The sequence below is a fragment of the Salvia splendens genome, chromosome 8 (assembly GCF_004379255.2).
Source record: "Salvia splendens isolate huo1 chromosome 8, SspV2, whole genome shotgun sequence".
NCBI classification, from domain to species: domain Eukaryota; kingdom Viridiplantae; phylum Streptophyta; class Magnoliopsida; order Lamiales; family Lamiaceae; genus Salvia; species Salvia splendens.
This window is the reverse complement of record NC_056039.1, coordinates 10,622,207-10,645,517: the sequence shown is the minus strand read 5'-3', so window position 1 is coordinate 10,645,517 and position 23,311 is coordinate 10,622,207. Positions and strand designations below refer to the sequence as shown.

Below are 23,311 nucleotides of genomic sequence, written 5' to 3'. Positions count from 1 at the left end.
AGATAACAAATTTTTTTAAGAGATGGTGTACCTAGGCGAAACTTAAAGGGTGCTTTTCTGACGTTTGAGTCAAAGATTTTTCCATTTTTCTGCAGCTTGCCAATGTAATGGACACGACACTAACCTGCATACAACAACAGATCAGAGTGTCGTGGCACTCCCAACGAACAGCAATTGCATATTTTGGTGCAAGCTCATTTCCAAAAAGATCAGAAAAAAGTTGTCAATTCACCTTTTTTCCCTGGAGAAGCTCTTTTTCCATCAGGCCTACTCCTCAATTACCAGACCATTCGGGAATGTCCTCACTTGTAGTCATTTCGATTCTCCTCCATTCTCTTGTTTCTCCAAGTCAGTTTCATTTTTATCTACTACTACTTCTTTTCCTGCACTCGGAGTCTCTGCATTTTCTTGTACTTTTGATAAACGATTCCCAAAATGGAAAAACGATTCAACTATGGTGGAACGGAGGATGCATAAATTCAAGAATCGAATACAGAAAGCAATTTTGATAAACTTCAAAAATACTTGACTTTAGACAAATAATCTGGCATCTGCACATGTATCTCAAAATACTTTCATGTGCAGTTTTATCTAAGTTTGCTTCAGATTTTTTATCACATGCATGTACAGGAAAACCATCTTCATCTTCACTTTCAAGGACGGGAACAGTGTTCCAGCCTTAGGAACACTCTGGCTGTTGACGTTTTCATTTCCAACAGTTTTCTTCTTCTTCTTCTTTGCTTTTTTAGATATGGCATTCTCATCACTGGGCTTTCCTTCATCCACTATCTCTTCAATTTTCACTGTCACGATTAACAAAAAAACAGAAGAAAAATCTGTAGTGTAAACTGAGTTAATCTCGCATAGAATTCCCTAAAACAGTATGAAAAACTCAGTTATGTATGGAGCACCTTCAACATATGTTAAATGGCCATTGACATTCTCATGCAAATAATATTAGCCGCCTTTAACATTTCTCTGAATATAGACATTTCTACCTGTCAACCATCTTGTTTCACAAGGGGGGAACATCCCCACCCCCCACATGCACTTAACCCCAACTAGGTAGGGAGCTGGGGCGAGCTCAAGCAGCCATCCTAGCACAAAATTCTTCTCTATTAGCAACCTTATAGTTACAGTCAAATTTTTTTCAACTTTAACTCCATTCGACCTATATACGACAGCTCGAGACTGAAACATCATTAAACTCTAAGCACTTTGACGACCTATCTAAAATACTATTGTTATGTAAACATCCTTGCTCATAAACGCTATCTAAAATACTATTCTTAACTACCATACTAAATATGACCTGACCAAGAGCATATTAATTAAGTTGAATATTCTATACAGAAAATACCTTCACTGTTGCGAACAGGTGAATGGGGGTACTCGCAGCAGAGGTCATCCTCAGAATAGTCCTCATCTTCAGAATCATAGTCAAAACCTTCCTCGTCTTCAGAACCAATCCCCATTGCATCATCCTCATAAAGATTCCTTCACAAGTTAAAGAAAACAGGAAAAAAAAACACAAAAATGAAAAAGAATGCAAAAGTCAGGTTGAAAACCACGTTGATTTAATTGCGTTGATTTAATTGTGTCAAGTATGATAAAAAAAAGTCTCGTAAATTAGTTAAATATAGTAATAGATATATCCAGTTGTGGATCCATGATTTTCCATGTGGGGGTGCGAAAAAGAATACCGCGACATGTTCGAATAATCCTTTTTGTTCATTAAACCCTTCATTGTAAATAAAAATAAATTATTTTTCTAGTGTTATTACTTGGATGATTTCTACTATTTAAAAAGAAGGTTCTTTATATTATGAATAATTTAGTTTATGTTATCTTCATTTTATTTGAAGTGAATGTGCTTAAATTTATGTATTATGGGAAATCTACTTCAACTTTTTGTGTTATATTTAAAAAAAATCATCTTTAAGTTCCGATTAGTTTACTTTAAAAGTCCAATATTTAAACAATTAATTCAAATTGAATTAATCCATTATAGACGATAGATTCTGTAACTAGGTTTTAATTTGTTTTTTCTTAATGTTTTGTTTTAAAAGTATGAAAAATCATACTCCTTCCGTCCAAGAAAAATAGGACACATTGTGAATGACACGGGTTTTAATGTGAAAATTGGTAAAGTAATAGAGAAGGAAAAAAAGTTAGAGAAGTAGTGTTAGTAGAATGTGGAGTCCATATTATTAGAGCATCCACAATGGCGGCGAGCGGACCGGCTAGCCGATCCCCGGCGCTAGCCGGTCCGCTCGCCGAACCATTGTAACCGGCTAGCCAAATTTCGGCGGAAAAATCGGCGAGCGCACGCCGATTTCCGAGCGCTGGTCGATCCGCTGGCCGCCATTGCAGGCTCCGGATCGGCAAGCGATCGGCGAGCAGATTTTTTTTTATTATTTAATTTTCAAAACACTATATATACGCGATTTGCACGTCATTTTCATTTGTACCGACCTGCGCCAAGTGAATGTTCATATTCAATTACAAAAGGATTTAATTGAAGAGTTGTGGGCGCGCAGTACTGCACGACATTAGTTTTTTTATTATGTATTTTTTTTAATGTACCTTCTTTTTTTGTAATTTTTTTAACGTACCTTCTTTTTTTAAAATTAATGTACTTTTAAATTTTAATAATATAATTGAATTTTCCCGTATCTGTGTCGTAAATTTAATTCCGTATTTTGTGTGATTGTTAATTATTTGTTTTATATAATTTTGAGTGATGTAACTAGGCTATTGCTAGGCTATTGCTGGGCTATTTGCTTGTTTTGATGATGTGACAGAAGGATTTTTAGTGCTGATGATGTGACAGGAAGAGTTTGTGACTAGGCTATGGCTGGGCTATTCTTATTGTGGATGCTCTTAGTGAGAAAAAAAGGAAAAAATAAGAGAGAAGGGAAAAAAAGTAAGGGAGAAGTAATGTTAGTGGAATGTGGGATCCATATTATTAGTTAGAGAGAGTGGAAAAAAGTAAGAGAAAAGTTGTTGAAAAACCTTCCTTTTCTAATGTGCTCTATTTTTCGTGGACAATCAAAAATGACAAATGCGCTCTATTTTTTGTGGACGAAGGGAGTATAAACTTTATTACTCCATCTGTTTCTTCATAGTTGAGTCATTTTTCCATTTCAGGAAGTTCCTTCATAGTTAAGTCATTTCCATATATGGTAACTTTTTTCTCTTTCTTACTTTACTCTCTCTTACTTTATTTTCTCTTCTTTATTCACTTTATACTTTATTCTCTCTACATTTTTCTCTCTCTTACTTTTTATCTATTTATTTAATACATCCAACATTCTTTTCTAAAACTCCGTGCTGAAAAGTTTCGCCTCAACTATGAAGAAACGGAGGGAGTACTATTTATTAAATAATAGCTACATAAATATCTGTTAAAAACAAAGTATTGAAACAAAATATAAATGAAAACAAAATTAAAGAAATTACATTTATTATTCATCTAGCTATATGAGTATTTATCAATGAAAATAAATTCAAACTGAAAAGGCAAATGAAATTAGTGCATGATTGAAAACAAAAATAAATCGAAAAGGAGATGTCAAGTTTATGCATCAATGAAAACAAATTTATAAAAAAAAATAAAGTACATAATAAAAATATAATTGAATTGAAAAGGAAAAGTGGGTATCAATGAAATATCTTGATGGGCCAATGAATTTTCACAAAAGTTAAAACACATAATATTAAAATTGTTATGACAAGGGACCGAACTTGGTCTATGGCTAGAGATGCCCAAGGTTTTCGGTTTCGGTGGTTAACCGCGGAACCGTAACCGTGACTTTTTTCTTGAACCGGAATCGCCATATTTTGAACCACGGGCCGGTTCCGGTTCCAAATTTTACAAACCGAAACCGTGCCGGAACTGCCGGTTCCGGACGGTTCCAAACCGGAACCGTGAAAACCCGTCAAAAAACCGTGAAATCTAGTCGGAACCGTGAAAAATCGCCGGAAACCGACGGTTCGGAACAGTGAAAAACCGTCGAAAAACCGACGGTTCCGAACCGAAATCGTAACCGTCGGTTTTGGAACCTGAACCGGAATAGTGAAACACCCTCGCGGTTCGGTTCCGGTTCGACAATTTCTAAACATGGAACCGGTGATTCCGAACCGTAACCGCCGGTTCCAAAACCGTGGATATCTCTATCTGTGGCTGAGGCAAAGAAGCTTACCGCTAGGCTACTGATGCCAAATCTAATTTTCTCCACTAATACTATATTAAAGCTAAATATTTTGGGGTACAGTTGTACCCCCTTGTCCTAGTATATCGTGAGAAATATCAAATAAAGTGCAAAGTTTGTGATATTATATACTCCCTCCGTTTCTTCATAGTTGAGGCAAAACTTTTCTGCACGGAGTTTTAAAAAAAGATGTTGAATGTGTTAAATAAATAGATAAAAAGTAAGAGAAGGAAATAAGTAGAAAGTAAATAAAGTGGAGAATAAAATAAGAGAGGGTAAAGTAAGAAAGAGAAAAAAGTTACTATATAGGGAAATGACACAACTATGAGGAAACTTGAAAAATGACTCAACTATGGAGAAACGGAGGGAGTACTAATTTTAAAGTTCATGCAAAATACCAAATTTTAGGCAAAGTTTATAGTTTTAGAGACCAATTTGTTTTGATTATATACCCCAAAAAGCCATTGTTGTGGCGCAATTCAAATGGCGACTGCGGTTTTGCGTAAAACCTCAGGGATGGCAATGTTCATCATCACGGTCTTAAACCCTGCCACGGAATTTCTCTCTTTTTTTTGTCTTTTTATTTTTTATGTATTAAGTGGGCCGCTATTCCTGCTCTGGCGAAGATCCATTTGGACAATTTTTTTGTACGTCTATTTACGAAGTACTAGTACTGTTATTTTATTTTGGTTAGTCCATTTCAATTAGTCTCAGTTTTATTTATTTTTCTCTCGTACTTAAAACATGTGGAGTATCATTTACAAATAAAATTATTTTCGTAAATGAATATGAGTATATATTTAAGCCCAGCTTAGCCAGACCTACTTGGTAAACATGTTGGCTAGGATAGATTATAAATGTCGTTATATAATTTGATAAACGCAAATTATAGGCTCATTGGTTTGAATATCACTAGTTCAATCACAAATTGAATCATTTTGGAGGTTATAAGATTTACAAAATGATGGTAGTGGTGGTTACCAATACACTTTATATTTATGAAATACTCTCTACATTCGTCATTAAATATCTCATTTTGTTATTTTCGTCCGTCCACTGATAAATGTTTATTTTAACTTTTACTAGTACTATTTTTAGCAAGTAAACTTTACATTCTACTAACTCACCTCAATCACATTTTATTACAAAATCAATAAAAGTAGGATCCACACACTCCATTAATTTTTCTACCACTTTATTTATAAAGTCAAACAAATTCTTAAAACGCGAATCATTAAAAAATGAGACATTTAATCGCGGATGTTGGGAGTAATTTTTAATGGAATAGTTTAGTACTATTATACTCATGTGATCCCATAAGTACCATTTTCGCTTTTATGAGTTGTCTTATAAATGGAACAACTTCGAATATCTCCACTAATAATATTTTAATAACTTTTTATTTTTTATTTTATCAGTTACACACTCCATTCGTTTCATTTCAAGGGATTGACTGCTTTTCGGCACGTATTTAAGAAAAAATGGTATATAGTTAAAGTGGAGAGAATAAAGTAAGTAAGAGAATAATGTAGATACAACTTTCTTTTATATTATTTTCTCTCTTACTTAATTTTCTCTCCATTGTAACTATTTATTATCATCATCGCAAAACAACAAAAACGAAATCAATCACTTGAGTTGAGACGAAGAGAGTATTAAAATTCATGCAAAATAGTGATTTATTTTTATGGAACATAGGAGTATAATTTTTTAAAACGTATGATAGTTAATTTTTTTTATAAAAAAAACACTAAATTAAATTTATTATAGTAGAAGTACATGGACATATATCACTTATTAGAGCATCCATAATGGCGCCCGTCCCGGCGGACGTCCGGCCGGCGTGCCGTAGTTCCGCGCGGGACGTCTGCCATTGTGTAGCGGTGACGCGGATACGGACGTCCGCTGCGGACACAGGAGTTCCGCGGCGTTCCCGGGACGTCCGTCGCGACGTCCTTGCGGACTCCGGCCATTGCGTTGACTCCACGGACGTCCGCGCGGACGTCCCGATTATTTTATTATTTTTTTTTCAAAAATTCTATAAATACGACTCGTTGAACTTAATTTCATTCGCACCACTTGTATTAACACGTATCTCTCTCTCTCTAAATACTTTTCATTCGTCGAAATTTTAATTCCGTAAATTGTTTAATTTGGTGAATTTGTGAATTTTTATTATTGTGGGAAGTCCGTCGAGATGTCCTTGGGGATGTCCGCCACTGTGCAGTAGGATGTCCTTATGATTATGACGTGGTAGTGCAGTGGGAAGTCCACAAGATGTGTTTTTACGACTATGGATACTTATACGATGTGGTTTATAATTATATAGTTATAGAAGTTGGGTCCAGATCTACAAATTAGTGATGTAATAATATTAAAAATTCATGAATTAAATACCCAAATTTGAGCCATTGACGAATGCTAGAGTTGACTAGTAAGTGAATCTAATTGGCTTGTTGTCTACGGCCCCCTCCTTTTTGACAAATCTTAAACCTCTGATTCGTGGATTCTTCACACGCGCCTTTATCAGCACGTGCTGCCAAAATTAAATAGCCACCTTCTATAAACATTAAAATTAAATACCCAAATTTACCTTCACTCACAGACACCCACTCCTCCATCATCTCCCATTTCTCCCTCTCTCTCTCTCTCTCTACATGATTCTTTCTGCCACTGCTCTTCCAATCTCTTCCCTGCACACCGTATCTTCTCTTCCCTCCCTTCCTTCACCTTGTCCCACTCTAACCCATTTTCCGTACACTTGTAATTCCCTTCGCTCTCCCCGCCTATAAATGACGGAGGAGCCCCCAATCCCACATCAATTATGAACTGCTCCCACTAACGTCGAGGTGCTTATAAATTGAAAAACAAAAGCCTGCTGCTTCAAAATGTCCAACGCCTCAATCCCAATCGAAGACGAGGAGGCGAAGGCGGTTTTCAAACGCTACGAATGTCTCGCGGCCGTCCGTACAAAGGCCGTGAAGGGCAAAGGAGCTTGGTACTGGGCCCACCTCGAGCCAATTCTGATACGCGACAGCGAAATGAAACCGCCCAAAGCTGTGAAGCTGAAATGCACTCTCTGCGACGCCGCCTTCTCCGCATCAAACCCGTCAAGAACTGCCACCGAGCATCTCAAGAAGGGGACTTGTCCCAATTTCAACTCAACGCTGCAGCTTCCCCCTTTAGCCTCGCCAACCCCTCGAAAGAATAGCAATCGCAAGCGATGCTTGCAGTCTCAAGAATCCGTCGATGCTTCCCTAGATGTATGCCCGCTTAACATGGTTGATCCCTCGCGTTTCCTAACCAATGAGGTGAGCTTTCTCCCTGCTCCGCCTCTGTATCTGAAGCCGCTCCAGCTGTCAGGCGGGAAGGAGGATTACGGGCCGTTGGCGCGGCTCGAAAGCAGCGTGAAGAAGCTCAAGAGCCCCGGGGGCTCCTCGCCTAGTCCGGCCTTGAGCAGGAATCGAGTGAAGAGAGCGTTTGATGCTTTGGGAGACTGGTTTTATGACTCGTGTGGGGTGGTGTCCTTTTCAAGCCTTGAGCATCCCAAGTTCAGGGCTTTCCTTAACCAGGTGGGGTTTCCTGCGGCCTTGAACATGGACTTCTTGAGCTCGCGGCTCGAATCCAAGTTTGACCAAGCTAGGATGGAGTCCGAAGCTAGGATTTCAGATGCAGCATTCTTTCAGGTTGCCTGTGATGGGTGGAAGGCCGGTGTTGGGAGCCAGCGTTTGGTTAAGTTCACGGTGAACCTTCCCAATAGGACAGCCATTTTTCGAAAGGCGATGAGCGTTGATGGTGCAGCCGTGCCATCACAGTACGCGGAGGAGGTTCTGTGGGAGACCATCCAAGGGATATGTGGTGGCAATGTGCAGAGATGTGTTGGGGTTGTTTCAGATAAGTATAAAGCTAAAGCATTAAGGAATTTAGAACTCCAGAATCATTGGATGATCAATTTATCTTGTCAGGTTCAAGGATTGTTTAGTTTGATAAAGGACTTGTATAGAGAGCTTCCATTGTTTAAGACTGTAAGTGATAATTGTACAAAAATTGCTAGCCTCATCAATTCCACTCCGCAGATTAGGAATAGTTTCCACAGGTTTAGGCTGCAAGGGTATGACATTGCTGGATTTATCAGAGTGCCTCATCCTAAATGTGACGTCTCAAAGATTTGGTCTCCTTTTATAGCAATGCTGGATGATTTATTGAGCTGCTCTAGAATTCTAAACCTAATTGTGTCAGATGATTCGTGTAAAGTTGGCCTATTGGATGTTTGTGGTGGAGAGGTTGCAGCTGTGATTCAGGATGTTGGATTCTGGAGACACGTTGAGGCTGCTCATTCGCTAGTGAAAATGATCATGGCGATGGCTGAAGATATTGAGGCTGAGAGGCCGTCAGTTGGGCAGTGTCTCCCTCTTTGGGAGGAACTGAGGGCTAAAATAAAGGAGTGGTGCACCAAGAATGGCGTTGCTGAAGGACCTGTGGAGAAGATTCTCGAAAGGCGATTCAGAAAGGTGTATCATCCAGCATGGTCGGCTGCATTTATTCTTGATCCTTTGTATTTGGTGAGAGATGCTAGTGGGAAGTATCTTCCGCCTTTTAAGTGCTTGACGCACGAGCAAGAGAAGGACGTTGACAAGCTTGTGACGCGGCTGGTTTCAAGGGAGGAAGCTCATATTGCTTTAATGGAACTAATGAAGTGGAGATCAGATGGGTTGGACCCACTATATGCGCAGGCAGTTCAGGTAAGACAGCATGATGCTGTGACGGGGAAACTGAAAGTTGCCAATCCCCAGGGCAGTAGGCTTGTCTGGGAAACTTACCTCAAAGATTTCAAGATATTGAGTAAAGTTGCAGTCAGGCTTCTTTTCCTTCAAGCGACCTCATGTGGAATCAAGCATGATTCGTCGTTCACAAGGTGGTTTTGTGGACAAGGAAATTCAAGATCGGGTTCGGATAGGGCTCAGAAGCTAATATTTGTCGCAGCTCATGCAAAGCTCGAGAGACAGGACTACTCCAGTCCTGAAGAAAAGGATGCAGAGCTTTTTGGCTCCATATATGGCGATGACGACATGCTGAACGAGGTTCTAGAAGATACACCATCTACCTAGTGTCTCTGTTGGTTAACTTTGTAGAATTGTTGTTGTAGGATTTAATTGATATTTATTGTTTCCTTTCTTTCAGTTTTCTTTGGTTTGTTGAATCTGGAGTTAGGTCCATATGAAGGATATATAGGTTCGGGAGGGAGGGGGGTTATCGTATTATTGTTGTGTAGATAGAAAATGCATTCTTGTTTGTAGTTACTAATATCATTTGAAGAAGATGAAATTGTTGCATGTTGGAGGCTTTGCTACTGTAATAAGATGAGTGTTTGCATATAGTTGATGAAGCCATGCACACTGTTATGGTCCACAGATGCTGCGAATCAAGTGAATATGTTCAACACTGATATCTCAAAATTAGCTTTCACAGCTTTCTTAAGCTCACTGTGATCATCACTTTGATGTAAAACATTATTGTAAAGGATGTGATGTGCATGTTTCTGCTGGAACTGGGAAGTAGTGAATTTGTTAGTAGTGTATTGTTAAAATGAAAAAACTGAAATTCACTTGTAAAGAAGCATTTTCACTCTTGTCTAAGTCATAGCAAAGCTAGCCCCACCAAAGATGGTGGAGATCTATCACAAAAGTATAGCTTTCAGCTGTGAATGGTGAAAGAGAAGGTTTGAGCTACTCTCTTCCTTGTGGTCAAGGTAAGGTGCACACTTTTTGTTGATCAAATTACTTGTACAGTATATGATTGTAACACAAGTCTTTTGAAGCAATATTGAGATGCAAGATCACCCCTTTTGTCCTTTGAAATGGATGCAGCAAGCTGTTCTACACAGACATGGAGATGTGTTCATGCTCGGGTTATGCAATGCAGGCATCACGGCACCAGTCAAGTAAAAGGTTGCAATCAAGTAAAGTAAGTGTATGATTATTCCTTTCCATGATGGATAATAGTAGCAAAAGTTGGGAAAATGTATGGAAACAAGACAGACCTCATAGTCATAGTGAAATGGGGATGGGGTCATAATAGCTACACTTTGTGTGTTTCTTCTTTTGGTGCTCTTTATTCTACCACAGCACCTGCAATGTCTCGTTAGGACAGGGGCTGTTTTCATTTCGCCTTGTTTTGGCGTATCCAACTGTTTTTGAGTGTCAAAATTAATGGGGTTTTTTATCTCCAAATTATATTTCACTGTGCACAACAGCATGACCCTTAATGATGGTTGTATCCTTCTCTACCTACGGCAGTTGCTAACTAATGTGTCGGCAAGCGATGACTGCTCACCAAACTAGAGAGAGAGAGAGAGAGAATAGAATGATGCTGCTAAAAGAACTTTTTTAGATGCTAGCCTATTGGTTTAGTAGGCTACTAGCACCTCTTTTGTTAAAGAGGAATTAGCTTCAATCATTTTGCATTCTTCATCTCTCTCTAATCCCACTCCACCTGTGTGAATTATAGTAGTAAATCTCAAATCAATCATAATACTCTCAGTGTTTTTCCTCTCTCCTTACTGTAAACATAAACGCGTATTCTACGTTTTCTTCTTCTCAACAGAACAATGCTATTAACTCGTGCATATAAATTTTCACTATTTATATTTTATTTTAGTATTATAGTGTTAGGTGAATGAGTATTCAAATTTATTGAAATAGAACAGAACTGAGGAGTATTAAATGAGTATAATAAATTGATAGTTTTTCGGGATCTCAATCGCAACTTTTGAGTCTGTCCAGATTATAGGTTATTCATATATCGATTAGTCTAACTAAATTTTATTCGATAAAAAATTTCAATTATAACTCTAAATATTCAAGTTTCGAATTAGCCCAACGGACTAATCGAACCGAGCTCATGTAATATAAAATTTTACTCCACCCGTCCCTCTAGAGTAGAGGTGTTTCATTTTGAGCACTTGTTTTGGAAAAAAATGATAATAAATAGTTAAAATGGAGAATGAGTAAAGTAAGAGAGTAAATAATATAGATAAGAGTCTTCTCTATATTATTATTTCTCTTAGTTTACTTTTTCTCCACTTTAACTATTTATTATCATTTTTTTCAAAACGAGTGCTGAAAATGAAACGTCTCTACGGCAGAGGGACGAAGGGAGTACAAGAATATAAAACTTTATCATCGTAGTATAAATACAACCAATTATGCAGTTATCATTTGATCACAATCGAACGGTTGAATTAATTGTCAAATAAGATGAAATAATAAGCAATAGTACTAGTATTTATGGTGAATTCGTTGGGTTTCAGGTCAGCCTTCTTTTAATCTGGCTGCAAATTTTAATATATACCCTAAACAAAATTAAATAACAAATGGAGTAGAGGCGAAACATTTTTGGAGAGGATCGGACATGCATCAAATTTGTACAGGATATTAAATTACAAATATATATCTAGCCAAATATAATGTGCGGTAGCTACTCTTTTACACTACGCGGTGGCAATGTGGTATCAAATATATTTTAATACCATAGACATTTTTTACAATTTGCAGGATATTAAATAAAAACAAAATAGTTTTTTCTCAAAAATCACACATTATAAAATACATAAACATAAATAAAAAGGAACAGAAAAGGTCTAAAAATTGTACGACTATCGGTTAATGTTTCCATAATTTCTTGGCCGCTCACCATTAACTGTGTAATTTAATCTAGTAGCGATTTAGGTGCAGCGCAATTAATAGAGCTAGTTATAAAGTATTGATAACGAAATGAGTAAAAAAATTAAAGTTTCGTCATTTCCTTGCAACGGAATTGTATTGCATAGAAAAGTAGTGGCATGGTACTATACAGAAGTGGTAAGCATAATTGGATTCTATAGAATCATATCGAATCATCATTGTCTGATTTTATTTTATACTAATATTTTATTAGTAATATTTATTCATATAAATTTGAGTGATTATATTGAACTAATAATTATTCATATAAGTTTTACTGGCAAGTTCTTAGTGACAATTGAAAACTTTAAAAATTGGTGCTCAGTAGGGCCTTTTTTTATTTAATAATCTTGGTGCTTGGTATATGACTTGTCCAAAAAGCAAATTAACTTTTTTTACTAAGTTGAAAACAATGCTTTTACATATTCTCTATGTCTCAACTAAGTTGAGTCACTTCTTTTTTTTCACTCGTTTTATAAAAATTATAAAAAATAATTAAAATGGATATATAATAGAGTAAAAGTGTGAATAATGTAGATAAAACTTTTCTTTATATAATAAAAATGACTATTTTTTATATTTTTTTATTTAATGAAAGAGTGGTTTGTTTTTTCATATATCTTTCTATGTGTTCAACTTCTTCTTGACGGAGAGATTGATCTATCATTGCGAAACTCAACCCCATGCCTACATGTTGAGAATGTCTTCAGCAAATTCTGAATCCCCTTTATAAGAAAAATGAAGACAATTTAATATGCAAAGTTGGAATGTTAGAAAAGTCAATAGATTAGATACTTATATAACTAATGAAGTGTAAAAAACAAATATGCTATTCAATAGGAAATCATAAATAATTCGGTGTTCAGCCATTTGGTATGTATACTCGATAGGGTTATAATTTGTGAACACCTACTGAATTTTTAAATGGAATAATGAAATCTCTCCCAAATCCCAACTTCAAGGCGGCGAATCCTCTCTATTCGGGAAGAGCCTTGTGACACAATCTTACTTGAGATCGATCAAAGACTTGTGAGTTCTTCTTTAGACTTTTTGTGTGCTAATAATAATATGATGATTTCTTTATTCATCAATCCAATTAATATCTTGTAAGTTGAACAAATAAGGCAATTTTATGAAGTATTCGGCAGCTTAAAAGTGAAGTCTTTCTACAATGTCTAATCAACTGAGAAGCACTAGATATATGACTAATTTATCAATGCTACACACCAAGATTGATTTGTGGCGGCAATGATAATGACTCTCATATAGTAGTAATCTAATTGAAAAACAAAAGTAATGATGTTTGAAAATGGGTGAGGTAATTTACATCGTTCAAATAAATTCACTTGATTTTCGAACCAGCCCAACTATTTGATTCGGGTCAGTTGGCCCAGAAATTCTGGTCATGAACTTTCTTTTAGTCTGCGCGGGCCAATCCTGTTAATTTTGGGCCCATCCAACCTATTTTGATTAAGCCCAGTAAGTGTTCTCAACTCGGAGTTTTTAATAAAGTCCTTAGAATATTTTAAATTTGTAATATCTCTTAAGATAAGATTAATTAGAGGAATGATATGCTACTACCTTATGTGAGCACCACTCTCGTTTAACGTATATTTAGCATCGTTCGTTTCGATTTATATATCTAGTTTGATTCTAATACATTAAAAAATGTTATTGAAATTTTTAATTTCACAAAATTCATAAAAATCAAAGCTCGATTTGCTCGTTTTATCTGTAAATTCAAATAAATTAATAAAATAACAAATAAAGCTTTGATTTTTATGAATTTTGTGAAATTAAAATTTTCAATAACATTTTTTAATATATTAGAATCAGACTAGATATATAAATCGAAACGAACAACGTTAAATACACGCTAAACGAGGGTGATGCTCACATAACAAGCTCACATAAGGTGTGTAGCATATCATTCCTCAGATTTATTAATTAATACTCCTCTACTTTACTTAATTAATATTCTTTCTTTTACTTTACTCTCTCTTCTTTCTCTTACTTTATTCCCTCCTCTACTTTATTAACTCACTAAACACAACTTTCTTAAATCTCATGCCGAAAAGAAACGCCTCAAATAACGTGGGACGGAGGGAGTATTAGAACTATAAGGTCTACAAGGGAGTACTGTCGTATTTGGTGGATCAAAATAGAAGATTTTTTTAGGGAGGGGCAAAGTCCAAGGCTCGAGCCATAAAATAGGTGAGCGAAACAAGAAGACAAAATTAAAAGAAAATCCCAACTACTCTACTACAAGACCCACCCAACGAACAGACTCACCCACAAAACAAAAAAATAAAGCAAAAGTAAGTCGCAGCACCACACAATTGGAAAGCACCACCAAGCACAACCAGGTAACAAACCAAAAAACAACAGAAGCAAAAGGCTAAGCATCTCAAAAAAACTAGGTATCAACTTGACTTACCTCTTTTGCAGCTCCTTTAAGTCTCCCAACCTTTGGTGTCCCTAAAATCTTTCATTACATGCGCCGGAGAGAATGGAAAGTTCGGGCACACCATGCTTTCACCCCATGCCTAAGCGCCAAAATAGTCATATATCCTCGAACTCCCAGTTAGGCTTGAAAACTTGGAACTAGATCTTATTTCGAATATCCCAAATGGATCATAACGCAAAATAAGTGAACAATGCTGTCTAATTATTCCACCCTATTTTGATTTCTGTAACTAAAATAAAACTGAAATTCGCTCAAAGTAAAAAATCAAAGAATGGAAAAAAAATAAATGAGTATTAAATTTCAATGTAAAATTATCCAATTTCACTGAGATCGATCGACTTATCTTACACAATGACTACTTTAGTGTATGCTATCATTTTGTTATTCCATTTACATACAATGAATCTATGATATCATTGAGTACACGAAAGTAAGCAATAGTATAAATTAACAGGGAATCCATCCATTGAATAGACTCTCTCAACTTTTCTCTCTCTCTCAAGAGAAGCTCTCTTGATATAATTATGTGTATATAAATTTAATTAATTAATTAATTAATTATAGTGTCATCTAATAGGAATAGGTAACTAGAGAATCATCAACCAAAACATATGTGAACCTTATAAGCAGCGAACTACGAACGTACGTGGATAGAGATGCTACATAATAGTGCATCAGCATGCTTTGATATTTAGCCATAATAAATATTGGAGACCAACTAAATGAAGGACCTTCGTCTCTGTACTATTCGAAAAATAAAATAAAATATTCGAATGAGACAATAGTCAATAAAATGTCACAAAATGATAAAGTAGGCTCACATGAATTAACTTCCAAGCTAGGTAGAAGCGAAGGATATATACATGAACCATCACCCAAAATCGAAACGGATAGAAGTTTAAAAGCTCTATCCATAACCAAAAACATACTCAGCCCATGCTCCCATGTCTCTCACAAACTTTACCCTAATAATAATACTAGCAGTATTTTTTTTGTAAAGGGAAACTGAACCTTAGAAAACATATTATATCCACACTGTGACTCCATACCTTGTCTTCAAACATGTTTGTTTTCTTACTATTTACTTACCATTACACAATTTCCGACACGACAAATAAACTATACATAGCATGTACAACTGCAGACAAGAATATTGCAGCTGGGGTATCTCTGTTACCAAATCAAATCATCCGGATATTTAATCTTTGTTACAACATTGTTTCAAGAATATTATATTGTGTGCATCTATATACGATATCAATATATAGATTCTTAGCAACATTTATACTTGATAATGAGTCATATAATTGTACTTGCATGTACCAAATTTACTTGTCTTTAATAACAAATTTATCTAAAGTATAAAGGGGAAAAAAAAGTTTGCACGTATTAATGTACGTGCATCTGCTCCATTAAAGATTCACCAATCCCTAAAATTCATTAATTTTAATTAAATAGACTTTATTAATCACAATTTTGATTTAATTAAGAGAAGACGATAGAGTGTGTTGACAATTGAAACTAAAAAAATACTCTTTCTGTCCCTAAGGCCATCCACAACGCTGTTCCTATACCGTTCCTAAACCGTTCCTTAAACTACTATTTACGGGCCCCACTGTACTTTTTTACTCCATTCCTTAACTAAGGAACGAAACCTGCAACCCTCCGTTCCTTAACCGTTCCTTAAATTACTATTCATTCAATTTCATTTTTTATTTTTATTTCCAACTCAATTCAATTAAAACAAACACACTTTAATAAAAAAACAAACACATTTTATTAAAAAACACACAACATTAAAACAAAGTTACAACTTAAACTTAAAAAAATAAAAAGCACACAATTAAAATCCTAAAAAAATAAAAGTACACAATTTTAATAATTTCATCCGCCAAAGTTTGCCCAAATGTGCTCAATTAGATCCTGTTGGAGTTGGGTGTAGGCGCTAGAGTCGCGTGTCCTTGCACGAATAGATAACCGTTCTTGTATAGACGGATGCGCTCCACTTCGAGGCGGACTACTTGCGGTTGAGCTTCCGGGGGATTCGGGGTCGAACCAATTTCCCGCCTCGGGTCCTTCGTCTTGGACAATCATGTTGTGCAAGATTATGCACGTATACATGATGTCGACCATGTTCTCCATGAACCACGTACGAGCCGGGGCTTTGATGATGTTGAAGCGCGCTTGGAGAACCCCGAACGCCCTCTCCACATCCTTGCGAGCGGCCTCCTGCTTCTGCGCAAAAAGAGCCTGCTTTGGGTTCGCAGACCCACTGGACGTCTTCACGAAGGTAGGCCACTTCGGGTAGATGCCATCGGCGAGATAGTACCCCATTTTATAAAGCCGGTTGTTGGCGACGAAGTTGATGGCCGGCGCTTTACCATCCAAAACTTCGGTCAAGAGGTCGGACTGGTGGAGCACGTTTACGTCGTTGTTCGACCCGGGAACCCCGAAGTACGCGTGCCAGATCCAAAGGCAGTAGACAGTAGTCGGCAACGACCTCGAGTATAACGGTTGGGTGGGTGCCTTTGTGGGCGCTCGTGTAGGACCCCTTCCACGCCACCGGGCAATTATTCCATTGCCAGTGCATGCAATCGACGCTGCCGAGCATCCCGGGGAATCCGTGCACTGTTTCGTGAAGGTCGAGCAGGAACTGACAATCGGTCGTGCTTGACCTCCGGAGAAATTCGTCGGTGAAGGCTGCCCGGACGCCTTTGCAGAATTTGAGCAAGCACATTCGCCCAGTGCTGTCTCTGATGTGGAGGTATTCGTCGAACATGTCGGCCGTTTGTCCAGTCGCAAGCTGGCGGATTGCTGCAGTACATTTCTGCAGCGTCGTGTGGCTGGGACGGCCGACCGCGTCGAACCCTTCCTGGAAGAACTCTTCCCGGGCTGCCAAAGTATTGGCGTAACGGTTTCCCCATGCGGAAACGGCGACGGAAGTACGTATCTCCCCAAACCGGGTTATCGCAGAAGTAGTCGCGTACTAACCTTGCGGCGGCTTCCTCCCGGTTACGATGGATGTACGTACGGGAGCGTCGTTGGGGCGGCGCGGCTTCTTCCTCCTCCCGTCGTCGATCTTCTTCAAGTGATTGTTCCAATATTTGACGCATTTGTTCAAAAGGATCTATTAGTTTGATTAAATTTGGGAGAAGAAAAACAGAGTTGATTTGAGATGAAAATTGGGGTGAAAATTGAGAGGATTTGAGAGGAATAGATGTGTGTTTGTGAGTGAAATGAGTATGAAATAGGAGTATTTATAGAGTAAATAAATTAAAAATAAATAAATAAATAAATAAATAAATAACGGCAAAAAAAAAACGGTAACAATACCGTTGCAAAATTATTTTTTTTTTATTAAATTCGATTTTTTTAAAAAAAAATGAATTATTGTGTCACCGTGACGACGCCCACTCGCGGGGCAGCGAGTGGGCGTCACGCATCGAATGGGAGGCCGCCTCGTCGCTTCGGCGCGTGGCGGCACAGACCGTGCCGCGTCTCGTGCCGACGGCACCCGGGACGGCATGGGAACGGAACCGCGACGAAACGCAGCGCCGTAACGCGTTCCGCTACGGTTTCGTTCCGAAGGAACGAAACGCGGAATGCCCGCGGCCAGCGTTGCGGGTGCTCTAATAATTTGTCACAATTTGATCCGCCATGAGTTTTAAGAAATGTAATAGAAACTAGATTTAAAAAGATAGTGAAATGTGAGTCTTACTTTTATATAATTATATGTTTTATAATAAAATGCGAGTGTGGATGAGTTAGAGGAATGTGGGGTACACTACAAAAAATAGTCTAACCGAAAGGTAACAAATTTTTAGAGACATGACAAAAATAGAAATAAGTGACAAAGAGATGGAGGGAATATATAAGTCTCATAAGCCACTCCTCCTATCACCAATTAAGCTTAAGCTTAGTACAAATGTGAGGAACAAGTAACTATTCTTTTCTTTAATATAGTATGTAAGCACACGTGTAAATAATTAGTAGTATACAAATTAGGATTTTCTCAAGGTGTTATTTTTCGTAGGATATAGATTAATGTTTTAGAGAAAGCCAGTTAATTTGGCATTTGATGAGATAAATTTATTGATAAACGGAAACGGCCTCTTAAAATACTCGTACTATAATGTTTTAATATTTAATTTGGCATAACTACGGAATCATGAATCCGGATTATTTATATTAATATCGTGATTACGAAGAATACGTGTTGATCTACGTGTTCGCCAAATAAAGAAATATGGGTGAAAACAATAATGTCGCCTACATTAATTAATTAATTTTCCAGGCTTTTCTTTTAATTTTTGAAGATATTCCGTAGACGTTGATAGTACAATTAATAATGTTTTAAGCCAGTTGAATACATGGCTTCTCATTGATAATCCACAAATTAACAAATAGATACCTCCAAAATTTTCTTCAAATTCCACTTTAGTTGGGACATGATAGTGCATTTGTCTTTTTCTATCCTCCTCTACACTGTTAGAGAAGGTTGCAGGGAGCAAACTGGAGTTGCTTGTAATGCTGAGCTGAATGAAGATGATCCAAGTCAGTGCCATGTGAGCAAGCTTGGAGCACGAGATAGAGTCAAGATTGCACCACTGCCAGCTGGTGAAGATCATAGAGATGTTGTGGTCTTGCCCAACAAAAGTGAGGACCACAAGTGTACTTGGAGAGACATAGTTGTTAAAGCATTGATGAAGAAGAAATCTTAGTGATTCTGTTATGATTAGTGTCTGTAATCGGTTTGTACAAGATTAGTGAAGTGTTCTAGATCCTTCCTAGTCTGGATATAAATTCAGTTTGTATGTTACATTATCATCCATCAAGGAAACAGTAAAATTATCAGATTGCAGAGATTATTTGTTCTACTTTCTTCTTCTTATGCCTTTGCTTGATTGTTTTCATGGTATCAGAGCAGGATCTTAGTGATCCTGTCTCTCCTACCTTCTGATCCTTTACTTTTATCTTCAAAATGGCAGAATCAAACGATTCCAATGTCGCTTCTATTCCCTTATCAGCATTGCCTCTTTTCTCTCAACTTCCTCCCATTTCAGTGAAGCTAACTGATGGGAATTTTTTGATTTGGCAGCAACAAGTAGATGTTGTTGTGTATGGATACGGGCTTGAGTCATTTCTCACTGGAGAAGCCAGCCCACCACCACAAATGATTGTTGATCCAGCTGCAGGATCTCTGGTGATTAATCCAGCATTCATTGCTTGGCAGGGGCAAGCCAGGAGAGTTGCAGGATGCTGCTCTCTTCACTGTCTGAGGGAGCTCCCGCTCAACTGCAAAAGTTATGCAATACCGGCAGCAGATGCAAAGTCTCAGAAAGGAAGCACTCTCAATTAGTGAATATCTTGGTAAAATGAGGAACTATTTTGACCTTCTCAGTTCAGTTGGTTGCAGGGTCTCTGATGGAGAGCAGATTCTACACATTCTTGGAGGCTTGGGTCAGGAATATGATCCAGCTGTATGTGTTGTCACCTCCAGATCTGAACCTTGGGCGATTGGTGATGTATCCTCATTTCTTCTCAGCTTTGAGTCCAGAATGGAGACAACAAGAGCAAACTCTTCCAGCACTGAGGGATCTTAACCCTCACTCCACTTGGTGCATCAACAGTCAGGGCCAAAGAAAGATCTACAATCCTACAACAACAAGTTTGACACAGGTGGAGGAAGAGGTGGATCTAGGAATCAAAGAGGAGGTAGATGTGGCAGAGGATTTGGAAGGGGAGGCAATAAAATCATATGTCAACTGTGTGAGAAACCAGGGCACTCAGCTGCTAAGTGCTGGCACATATTTGAGCAAAACTACACTCCCCCACAAGTGCAATTCAGAGCAAATCAGCCCCAGCAGCAGCAGAACTACTACAATCCTTCTGCTCACATTGTCCAGTCAGTGCCAAGATCTCCTACAACCAACTTCTCAGCAGCAAATCCCTCTGAGTTTGGATATGATTATGCTGCTTCCTCCAGTTGGTATCTGGATTCTGGAGCTACTCATCATGTCTCCAATGATCTTGGAAATCTGAACAGAAGCTCATAATATACAGGAGGTAAAAGCTTGGTTCTTGGTAATGGTCAGTCTGTTCCTATTGCAAATATTGGTGAATCTGTGGTTAATTCTCATTCCTCTACTTTTTCTAGAAAGCTTCATCTTAAGAATCTTCTCCATGTTCCTAACATTACCAAAAATCTTCTTGGTGTATCACAGTTTGCTAAGGATAATTCAGTTTTCTTTGAATTTCATCCAACCTTTTGTTTTGTTAAGGACCTGTGCACCAAGGAAATCGTGCTCAAGGGAGCACTTGAGAAGGGCCTCTACCATTTCCTAGTTGATCATTCCCAATTAAGAGAAACAATAGCTCCAATCTTCCCATTTCCAGCCAAGAAGTTCCAGCAGTCCATTCCCTCAGTCTGCATGATTCACCTTCTGATTCACCTTCTAGCAGTAGTTCAAGCTCACCTTCTAGTCTTGATCTTGCTTTGTGGCACAATAGACTAGGACATCCTACTCTAGATGTTGTGAAAAGTACTTTGAATAGTTGTAATATTCCATTTGTTTCAATGAATGATCAGGCACTTTGTCATCCTTGTTCCATTTCCAAAGCACAGAGATTGCCTTATTCTTTATCAAATTCAGTTTATGATCATCCTTTAGAACTCATTCATAGTGACTTGTGGGGACCTTCTCCTGTTATTTCCAGAAATGGTTTTGCCTATTATGTGTCCTTCATTGATCATTTCTCAAGATTCACTTGGATTTATCTTTTGAAAAATAAGAGTGATGTTTCTTCTATTTTTAAATAGTTCAAATCAATGAGTGAAAATCATTTTGGCTCAAAAATTAAAACTTTGCAATCTGATTAGGGAGGTGAGTTTCAAGGTCTAACTAGCTTCCTTAAGGATTGTGGAATATCTCATAGAATCTCATGCCCTTATACACCACAGCAGAATGGCTTGGCTGAGAGAAAACATAGGCATATTGTAGAAACTAGTCTTGATCTTTTAGCTCAGGCTTCACTCGCTCAACACTTCTGGGATAATGCTTTCCTCACTGCAGTCTACCTGATAAATCGAATGCCCTCTAAAACCATCAAAAATATCCCACCCTATGAGAAAGTGCATTCTCATAAACCTGATTATTCTTCTCTAAGAGTCTTTGGATGCTTGTGTTATCCCTTCATTAGACCCTATAACAAGCATAAGCTGCAATTCAGATCAGTTAGAGTTACTTTCTTAGGGTACAGTTCATCTCATAAAGGGTTCAAGGCATTACTTCCTGATGGGAAAGTTATTGTCACAAGAGACATAAAATTTATGAGTCTTCTTTCCCTTTCAAATTTCTTCCTTCTGCCTCTGACCCTCATCCTCATCCTGTCACTTTTATTCAACTTAGTTCCCCTACTCTATCTGTCCCTTTTCAGAATTATCAACCTCCATCTCTTCCATCTGACCAATCTTCATCTGCACAACAGTTAGACTCTGATCCTCCTTCTCCAGCTTCTGATGCTCATCAATTTTCCCAATCTTCTCACTCAAGTTCTTCTGATTCTCCAGCTGTTCCATCTGCTGCAGATACTTCTACCACATATACTTCTTCTTCTACTCACTCTACTCAGCCTACTCATCACATGACCACCAGATCTAAAGCTGGAGTTTTTAAGCCAAAATTATTTTCCTTAACCATTTCTTAATCACAGATTCCCAAATCTGCATTAGTGGCTCTGCTAATACCAATTTGGAAGGCTGTTATGTTGGCAGAATTCTTAGCAATTCTCAGAAACAAAACTTGGATTTTGACCACTTTACCTCCTGGTAAAAATTTGATAGGTTGCACTTGGATCTTTAAGCTCAAGTTTCATCTATCTGGTGCTATTGCTCGGCAAAAGCTAGGTTAGTTGCTCAAGGGTTCTCTCAACAACCAGGTTTTGACTTCAATGAAACATTTAGCCCAGTAGTTAAACCTGCTACCATCAGACTGATCCCCAGTTTGGCTGTTAGTCTCGGTTGGTCTATCACTCACTTGGATGTGAACAATGCCTTCTTGAATGGTGATCTAGAGGAAGATATTTATATGAGACAACCTATTGGTTTTGAGCAAGGGGGTCCACGCCTGGTCTGTAAATTTAAAAAGGCCATATATGGACTAAAGCAGGCTTCAAGAGCCTGGTTCTACACTGTTCATTCTGTTCTCCTTTCTCTTGGCTTTTCTCAATCCAAGGCTGATGCCTCCATGTTTTTCAGACAGAGAGGGGATGAAGTTGTGTATTTGTTTATCTATGTTGATGATATTCTCATCACTGGAAATTGTTCTTCTTCTATCCAGAAAGTGACCTCCAAACTGAATTCCCATTTTTCTTTAAAAGATCTTGAGGAGGTGAGCTTGTTTCTTGGAGTTAAGTAATCAAAACTGATCAAAATGGTCTCCATTTGTGTCAAGTCAAACTACATCAAAGATCTTCTAAAGAAGACAAATATGATAGGAGCAAAGGGCTGTCCAACCCCAATGGTGTCCAGTTGTGAACTTAGAAAGAACATTGGTGAGCCTTTTTCTGATCTTAAACTGTTCAGAAGCATGGTGGGAGCACTCCAATATGCAACTATCACAAGGCCTGACATTAATTTTGCAGTGAACAAAGTCAGCCAATATATGGCATCACCTTTGGATCCACGTTGGAAGACAGTTAAAAGGATTTTGAGATATCTATCTGGCACATTAGATCATGGAATTCAAATCCACAAATCAAATGGTGTGATTTCAGCCTTCTCAGACTCTGATTGGGCTGCTGACTTGGATTATAGAAGGTCCATCAGTGGCATCTGTACATACTATGGCAGAAACTTGATTTCATGGTGTGTAAAGAAGCAAGGTGTAGTTGCTAGGTCCAGCACTGAG

General features: G+C 37.8%; 1 protein-coding gene across 1 annotated transcript; it reads left to right on the top strand.

The window, feature by feature from the left end:
• Positions 1 to 6,813: 6,813 nt before the first annotated feature.
• LOC121743003 lies at positions 6,814 to 9,591 on the top strand. Its single transcript, XM_042136171.1, has one exon. The coding sequence runs from the start codon at positions 7,103 to 7,105 to the stop codon at positions 9,320 to 9,322; it is 2,220 nt and encodes a 739-aa protein (XP_041992105.1). The 5' UTR covers positions 6,814 to 7,102; the 3' UTR covers positions 9,323 to 9,591.
• Positions 9,592 to 23,311: the final 13,720 nt, after the last annotated feature.